Source organism: Gekko japonicus, unplaced genomic scaffold (assembly GCF_001447785.1).
Source record: "Gekko japonicus isolate JY-2015 unplaced genomic scaffold, Gekko_japonicus_V1.1 scaffold1360, whole genome shotgun sequence".
In the NCBI taxonomy this organism is placed as follows: domain Eukaryota; kingdom Metazoa; phylum Chordata; class Lepidosauria; order Squamata; family Gekkonidae; genus Gekko; species Gekko japonicus.
This window is the reverse complement of record NW_015165281.1, coordinates 386,319-395,367: the sequence shown is the minus strand read 5'-3', so window position 1 is coordinate 395,367 and position 9,049 is coordinate 386,319. Positions and strand designations below refer to the sequence as shown.

The 9,049-nt window shown below is 43.3% G+C and overlaps 1 protein-coding gene across 1 annotated transcript in view; it reads right to left on the bottom strand.

Annotated features, from left to right (window-relative positions):
* The window catches only part of UBTF (upstream binding transcription factor, RNA polymerase I), an 86,935-nt gene that overhangs the window by 69,512 nt on the left and 8,374 nt on the right, over positions 1 to 9,049 (bottom strand). The window contains 2 exon segments of the mRNA XM_015410316.1: positions 2,750 to 2,833; positions 6,745 to 6,920. Coding sequence (XP_015265802.1) covers positions 2,750 to 2,833; positions 6,745 to 6,920 — 260 coding nt within the window.

The window sequence follows — 9,049 nt, the reverse complement described above, 5'->3', positions numbered from 1 at the left end:
GAGAGAGAGAGAGAGAGAGAGAGAGAGAGAGAGAGAGAGCTTTAGAAAGTGAGGGTGCTAAATTAATTGGTATGTATTTTTTTGCAATTCCCTAACGGGAACAGTCAAAGCTTGAGAGAGAAAGCACACAAATCCTCCAAAAACAAATCCTTCCAAGAATAAAGAGTCCAACTGTGATCACCAAGGTTCAAAATGACTTTGAGACAGGGCACTGGAGGACAGCAGGAAACCCTCAGCGTGACAGTCTCCAAGGTACGGGACCACCCTCAAAGGACCCTAGTTACAGGCAGGTACACCTCTGTCTTACCACCACAGGCCAATTCCTGTGGAGAAATCCCTGGAGTGGGCAGCTTTTCATTGGCCCCTGCTCCTTGGCATCGAATAGCAGCTCATCAGGAGCTGAGGATAAGAACCAAATGCATGACTCTCTACTGCACGGGTGTCAAACATGTGGCCCGGGGGCTGAATGAGGCCCCCGGAGGGCTTCTATCAGGCCCGCAGTGGAACTGGCTGTCTTCTGCTGCTTCTTCTTCCAGTTCTGCTGCTGCATCATTGTAGGTTTGCAGCTTACAGAGACACACCTGAACAGCATACTCAAGACTGCAACAGCACAGACATCTTGAAGCAATAATTCAGAGCAAGAGGTGTCACTGTTAAACAAAATATTGCAAGAGTGCTAATGTTTTAAGCACGTTTTTATTTTAAGTTAAAAAAACCCACCCTTTGTGTTTGTGTCCTTTATAAAGTTTATATCTCCAGTTCCTGGCATTACATTTTATGACACGCATGGCCTGGCCCAACAAGGTCTCATTTATGTCAGATCCGGCCCTCATAACAAATGAGGTCGACACCCCTGCTCTGCTGAGTAACTGCCAAACTGCATAGTATCCAGGATATCAGTGAGAAATAAATGAATAATTCAAGCTCACTTAGAGTACCGCTCTCACAAGTTGGCAGTTCCTTGTGTCTCTACAGGATCCACTGCTCGTGCCTTACTCTTTCTAATCAGGCTTCCCCAAGGGGGAAAGGATACGAATAAAAATACACAAGTTGATGACATACAAATAAGTCCACAATCACAGTAAACAAGACCAAATGTCTTTTGGCCCAAGGGGCCATTTCCAGTGGTCACTATTTTGTCAGATTGCTGGTTGGTGTATACGTGCACACCACGAGAAAATGAACTGCCCAAATCAGAGATAATTTGCAACCACAGATTTTTAAGTGTGAGCAGGAAAATCATGGAACGAGATCCACAATCCTAATAATGTCACCATCTGGCCACAAAGTGTATTCTCGGGGGGGGGGGGATCGTTCTGCCACGTCAACAGCCTAGGCCAGAGAACCTCAACCCCAGTTTGTTTCTGTCTGAGTCGCCACTCAGGGGTTGTCACCAGGGGTCATTTTCCTGCAGGAAATGACCCCTGGTTGTCACCTTCAAGTCAGAGGCACGGCCCAAATTAGAGCCATGGGACAGAACGACCAGGAGGCAGAAGTCTAACTCAGCAGAATGACAAGGCCAGGAATGGGGGCGACAGCTCTCGAGGGCAGGTGACACAAGCCAAGCAGCAGTGAGGAACATGTCAAAAGTCAGGACCGTGGAGGGATCCCCTCCGCCGCTAGGTGACTTCACCTTGATGTTCTCAGTGTACACACAGAGGAAGTCCTTCCAAAAGCCAGCAAAAAAACCTGGCTCAATAAGGGGTCCATGGGTTGAAGACCAACGCTTTAGACCTCAGTGCCTTGGATGGCTGCATTTCTTATTCTCTGTTTCACTTTCGCTCTAATGGACCCCCGGCACCCTTCTAGTGAAACCTTCCGACTAACACACACACACACACAATGCTGTAATAATGGTTCAAAATACACATCTTTGCTGTGAAACAGTATATGAAATATGAAGGGGCACAAGTAGGGGGGAAATTTAGAAGCGGCTTTTTTTTTTTTAAAGCATCCTTCTGATGTCAATTGTGATCCCAAAGTAGGGTTGCCAGACCCCCGTTTTGGCGGGGAGGGGCTCCTTCTTGTCCACCGGCGGGCGGGGGAAAGCCCCGCCCCCAAGAGTGACCACCCGGCCTCCTCCCTACCTCTTCCCAACAGCCTTAAGCCTTAAATTTGGGGCTTAGAATGCAGGCTCGTGGGCCTTCCCCCCCCCCTGTTGAGAAGTGGTGGGGGCCACGCACATGGACTCTAAGCTCTGCATTTGGGACTTGGAATGCAGGCATGCGCGGCCTCCCCCTCAGCATTTAAAGGATGCCTCCCCCCTCCCCCAGCATTTAAAGGATGCCTTTAAATGCTACTGGGAAGAAGCAGGGGCGCCACACACTTCTGTGTGACATCATCCCATTAGGGACTTCCCACCTCCTCCAGCAACGCCCCCCCAAAGTCCCCCGCTGGGGACATTGAGGAGACCTGGCAACCCTATCCCAAAGGCACAGCATGGAAGAACGGAAAGACGGACGGACAGAGAGAAGGAAGGGAGAGAGAGAGAGACAAAAAGAGAGAGACTGCATGATCAGCTAGTAGCTTCAGAACAGGGGTCACTGGCGGAGTGGGGAAGGGGAACAGTTGTGAATTTCCTGCAGTATGCAGGGGGTTGGACTAGATGACGCTTGAGGTCCCTTCCAGCTCTATGTCTCTATGTTTAGGGGAAACACTGGCCTGCCCACGCACTGCCAAATACTCTTTCAGTTTCTTTGAGGCACAAACTATTCTCACAGACCTCTCCCTTTAACGAACCCACACCCACCTTCAGCTTCTTGCCCTTGTAGGGGTTTTTCACGTGTTCCTCTGCATCCGTGATCAACTCTGACAGTGTTCGAAACTTCCTCACCTGCAGGGAGAACCCGAAATTCGGGAAAGGAGAACGTGAGAAAATGGCATTGCCCATATAATTTCTACTCGTGAAAGTGCCTTTGTTGTGTATTTTATCCAGTGTGATTGTTTAAAGCTATACACTGGGAGTACCACCAGTACCATTGAAATGAAGAATTATGGAACACATTGCAAGAAATAAACATCGAACAAGGGAGGCACCACTTACAGAGCATTTTGCCTCTCAAAACCACAAAGAAGATCAGTTTAGATGTGGTGTGCTCTTCGTTGCAGACTCAAAACAGCCATTGGCTATGAAGGAATTACTTCGCCAGGAACACAGGTGGATCTTTAAATTAAACACCTTGATCCCTAATGGTTTAAATACGGATTTTGATTTAAGTTGTTTCTTATAAAATTCTGTAAACAAGTAGGTTATTTCAGGTCAGTTTTCCTTCCTTTGGTTTACCCACCAGCTTATTTGAAACTTCATTCTTAGAAATAAAAATATAAAATAGGATATTATGTACTGATGTAAGTTGTGTCAGAATATTGTGACTCCAGATTGTCAGTACATACTTATTGGCATATGTTGTGTGTTAATCACCACCACTATTGCAGAAGCCTAATCGGCAGAAAGAGAACCTATCAGTGGAGCGAATGGAAAACTAGTGAAGGTGAATTGTTGAAACTCTATTTCAGTGAGTATGTATGTACTGACAACTTGGATATAGTTAATATGTTGTAATATAGTAAATATGACATGGAAATATAATTTTCAGTTCACAGCTAAAGAGTACCAGCTATCTGAAGAAGCATAACGTGAACGCGGCAGTGAAGCCAGCTGTGTATAGCTGTACTCACATAAGACATGGAACTATTGCAAAAGAATTGTGGACTCTAATTGTATTCTCCCTTTGTATCAAGTACTTTTTGTTCCTAGCTCTGTAAATATATATATAAGGGTTCTTTAACAAAGATTTCAAAATGTTTGAATTTTCATACAATATCATTTTTCTGCTTATGTTCGTAATTCATTCACGGAGTGTCTTTATATTTATACATATAATTTCTAGGGCTGCACGTTTCACTGGTACATTCATAGTGCAGTCCTCAGCAGAAGTACTCCAGTTTAAGCCCACTGGTTTAGAAAACAGCAGGCCCCAGACTTTCCAGGACTGCACCATAGATCAACTACATCTTTATTTGCATAATTCGTAAAAGTCAGCTTTAATGGGTGGAACTGAGATTCAAAGATGTGCTTGTTCATTCTCTGAAGGACTTCTGAATATCGGTCAACAAGAACAACAAAAACTAAGCTTACTTTTTTCCCCAAACGAGTGACGGTTTATATCAAATGTCCTGACATTTCCTTCAGTCTCTCTTAAAAGGCAATTAAGAGGCTGCTGCAATACACTAATTTACTTTCATTTGCTAAATCTACTATCAGGCAGATGAGGGTTCAGTGGACAACCCTAATTATCGGCCGTGTGACTGGAACTCTGTTTGTCAAGTGCCACGTTAAATCAGCAATGCATGCAAGACAGTGTGAACCTCAAAAGCAAGACAATTACTTTTTGCAGCAAAAAAGAGAGAGGCCATTCTCAAAGGCTGGTTTTGTCTGACTTTCAGCCACCAGACGTTCGCAAATGAATTCGAACCCTGCAGCCTCGTTCTGGAGCCTCCCTTCAAAATCTCTGGTGTTGAAGCAGAAAGACTTCACAGCTAGAAAGAGAGTGTCTTGAAATGATCCGCCTCATGGGAGTACTTGAGTCTTCTACAATTAGAAGACTAAATACAACAACAAACCAGCTAGTCAGAGCAAAGGGATATACGGAAATGGAGCCCTAAGAAAAGAGTATGGTCTGGTCTTTCAGCAAAGAGCATTGTTATGGTAGTCTGCCAAAGGAAAGGGGGTTGAAAAAGAAGAGGGGAGGAAATTCAACAGAAGTAGGGTTGCCAAATGTTACTTACCACCTCTCACTAATAAAAGAAGAAGCAAACAGCTGAGAAAGTGAAGGAAATGGATGCTAACTCTAAAAAGGTTTTTTTTTAAAAAAGGTTCAAATCCTGGAAAAGGAGCAAGCTTCAGAGGAATATCAATTATTGCAACTACAAATGGAAATAGTTCTCTGGTTCCAAGGGGTCCCTGAAGAAAAAGGAGAGAATCTAAAACAACTGTTGAGTGACACGCTAGCCCCAGTTACAGTTTTAAAAGCGGAATATCTTGTAAGCAAAATGGATAGGGTGTACAGAACCTATTCCGGCTATATCAAGAAAAGTAATCTGCCTGGGGAGATAACGGTTAGATTCTCGAAGAGACATGTGAGGGATCAAATCCTGAAAGCAACCACAGGAACGCCCTTAAAAATTGGAGGCAATACCATCAGGATTTTAAAAGACATCCCATTTGAAATAAGAAAGAAAAGAAAGAAGTACAAAGATTTGATCCTATTTTTACAAACAAACAGCATTTCTTATAGATGGTTGACCCCCGAAGGCATCATTTTCAAACTGCAGGATAAAAAAGAAAAGATTGACTCTGTTGCTAAAGTACGCGAGTTCCTGAGAGTGCAACTGGGAGAGTCGAGGTGAGGACGGCAAGGAAGAAGAAGACAGTATATCTAATAGTGAAATCGAATCTGATGCTTCTGATGAGGGCTTTATCTCTGGAAAAGGGCTGTAGCTTCAAAATGAGAATATCAATTAAGGATTAGAAAAGATAAAATAAAATGAAGGCTGAAGACCTCTGAATAGTGCCTTAAAACACTTTTATTGTTAATGATACTCTTATGATTTTCTTTAAATAGTTAAAATTAATGGCTTGAAAGCCAAATAATATAACTTGATCAACTATGGCCCTGGTCACACAGGGGAAATTGGTGTGGCCAAAGTGCGGCTTTTTAGAGCTGTTCCCCCAAGAGACATGTGGCGGCGGGATCAGACAGATCCCTTGAGCCGCCGCGCAGTTGCTTCCCGGCACAATCAGATGCTGGGGGGGAAGCCACAGAAGGGAGACTGAGGCAGCCAGCTGCGCATGTGTGCACATGCGCAGTTCAGCCGGGAGCCTTGAATGCTCCCGAAGACAGGAGCGCCGGCATTCCCATGGCCGCACTTGCTGCGGCGTTTCAGGTTGGTCCTACCATTTCCTCAGGTTTTTTTTACTGCTCGTTTTCGGCCTGAAGGGACGGATCAGGGGTGGGTGCACGCCACTTTCCAGATGTTGCAATGTGATCGCGCCCATTTGCTGCACCTCCGATCAGTCCCTCTTCCGGGCCAAAACCTCCCATGTGACCAGGGCTTATGTTCAATGTAATCAAAGCAATTTAGACTAACATTGTTATAAGCAGCTTTTTTTTAATAACATTTTTAATTGAAGTTTTAACATTTTCATACAACTATTAAGGTAAGTTAAATCCACTTCGGTTTTTACAGAACTTGTTAAGTAAGATTAACATCATAGAATATACTTCGAGCACTTAGAACAAATTAAACAGTCAACATTTTTCTAACTAAGCATGTGTGGTGAAACAACATTTTGTTATGGAGGATAAGAGCTAAATTAGTGAAATTGGTAAACTTTAAGGTTAAGAAAGTCAATTGGTAGAACTTTGCAGAACATAAATGTTTGTACTGTTGAGGTATAATATTTTCTGTAGTTAGGTATATCACTTAGTCCTGACTGAAGCTAACTTTACTTTACTTCTACCCTCAGAACCATTTGATGTAGTCCTTCCAGGATGAAGGTATAAATCATTTTGGCAACCCTAAACAGAAGTGATTAGGAATCCAAAGAGAGGGACCAGGGAAGATGAGCTCTACAGTTCCTCCAGCAGAGCAGTAGAAGTGAGTCGATGTGACAAGCCCCACCCCAAACCTCAAGGGCATTTCTCACACAAAGCAAGGTCACCTGACAGATCTCGCCATTACCTCGTTGGAGATCTCAATCCACTTCATCTTGCACATGTCGCCAGAGAAGTCCTTGAAGGCCACTTTGTCCCAGTCCAGGTGGGACTCAGTGGTCTTGAACTTGCTCCCGTCATTGGTGGGCAAGTTGTTCTTCATGCACTCTAAGAGATTCAGCATGTCTTCCTGGGTCCAACGGTCTAGGGACACAACAGCCGGGAGAAAGAGAACCTTCGTAAGGCAGCCGTGATATTAATACACATCAGGGTTTCCCCTAGAATGGTCTCCCCGGAAGCTGTATCTTCATTGGTCTCAATGGGCTTTCAGACTGTTAGCCAATTAACGTTTAACGAGCCAACTGGATATTTTGGCCCGTTTAATAGATTCCTTAAATGGCTATTGGAAAACCTTAGCAGTACACCCACAAAAGGCCTTTGCAATACAGCTCCATCCTGTTTTATTAAGCAGTCCGAGAGTATTTTAAATATTTCACCGAGCACCCGAATTCTATAGGACGTAATTATACAAATGCTCACTGATCCAAGTATGCCTATTTTGCAAAATGCTGGTTATTATTATTAATCCTTCCTTTAAAGTTAGTTGGTTATTGTTATTATTAGTCCTTCCTTTAAAGTTAGTTAACTGTCTTATTCGTGTTCTTTATAATATATTAATTATCGTTATCATCAATGAATACTACTGGCAAGTGTTAAAACTACAGACTGATAGTTCTTTCTGAAGATCAGTATTGTCAAAAGGAGAAAGTTTCTGTCAAGTATGTTAATTTTTGAAAAAATAATCCTATCAGCACAGGATCTGGGCTTAAAATATATACTACCGGTGATTTCTTCAGATTCCATTTCTTTGGTATAGCATTTCATAGGAACCATGTGTTAAAACAGCGACTAACTTTAATCAGAATGCAATGTCTTTTCAGAAAAAAACCTCCTCACATCAGTAGAAAAGAGTTAGAGTCCAGTAGCACCTTAAAGACTAACAACATTTGTGGCAGGGTATGAGCGTTCATGTGTCACCGCTCACTTCTTCAGATAGTACAACTCGTGAAACCTACCATAAATTTTATGAGTCTTTAAGGTGCTCCTGGACTCTTCCTCTTTTCTGCTACTACAGACAAAACTAACACGGCTACCCATCTTGATCTATCACATAACACCAGATTAAGCTGTCAAAAGGATTAGCCAAACCAGAGGCATTTATTACTACAGGGTACACCTTTAACTCTTTTGTCAACAGCTACTAGATGTGTACAAAACCTCCTGCTCCTGATGAGTGGTTCTTGCAAAGGTATCGTTACTATACTATACACTGTAGGTCTGTTCTCATATTAAGGAATCTCAGTGCTCTGAACGAAGTAATTTATACTTTACGCGGCCCTAGGGGTCCTGTTACCGTGCTTTCGCTAAGGCTAAAAAACTACTTCCTTGATATATATTTCTTCTTTTCCTCAGTTCTTCTTCTCAGCTGTATGTTCATAAGAACATAAGAGACGCCAATGTTGGATCAGGCCAAAGGCCCATCCAGTCCAACACTCTGTGTCACACAGTGGCCAGAAATACCAGTGCATTACTAGGTACTGCAACCAGTGTTCCCTCCAAGCTGAGTTAGTGGTGAGCTAGCTCACAGTTTTTTAGCCTCAGGCTCACACATTTTTGTCTTAGCTCAGGAAGGATGGCTCCAGAGCAAGCTAATTTATGCAGCAGCCAAATCGCTCAATCACAACTTTAATGCCAGTAGCTCACAAAGTAGGATTTTTGCTCACAAGACTCCACAGCTTAGAGGAAGCATTGACTGCAATATTTATTGTACATATCTCAAACACACACTTTTACAGCAATTTTTACAGTCTTCTGCCTCTGTGGCCCTCTCAGTTTGGTATGCAAAGCTGTCTAAACTTTTGTTGCCTTAGACAATGCTTCGACTACACTGGCTGCTTGGTTGCCCTAAGAGAGTTTTGTTTTCCTTTTATTAACCCTGCTTTCCAGTTCCTCAATCCTAGCCCCACTGTGTTGTTTGTTCATTAGAGGTCTTTGCAGTCTGATTGCATTGTTATCATACTTTGTGATCAGTCTCACTAAGAAAAGAGAGCTATAAACGAATTTATTATACACTAGGAGTAATGCCCGTTGTGGGAAGAAATACAACAAGATCTAGAAGGAAGCTCCGGATGAGTGTCCTGACTGTGGCTGGTGGGGCGGCAGAGGGAAGCGGAAAATGGAGGGAGGCAAGCCATGTTTCTTTCCTTCTGCTTAGCTATACGGCAGGGCTGTCTCAAGTCATTTTGCTGCCCAAGTGGGTAAAATGGGAGGCA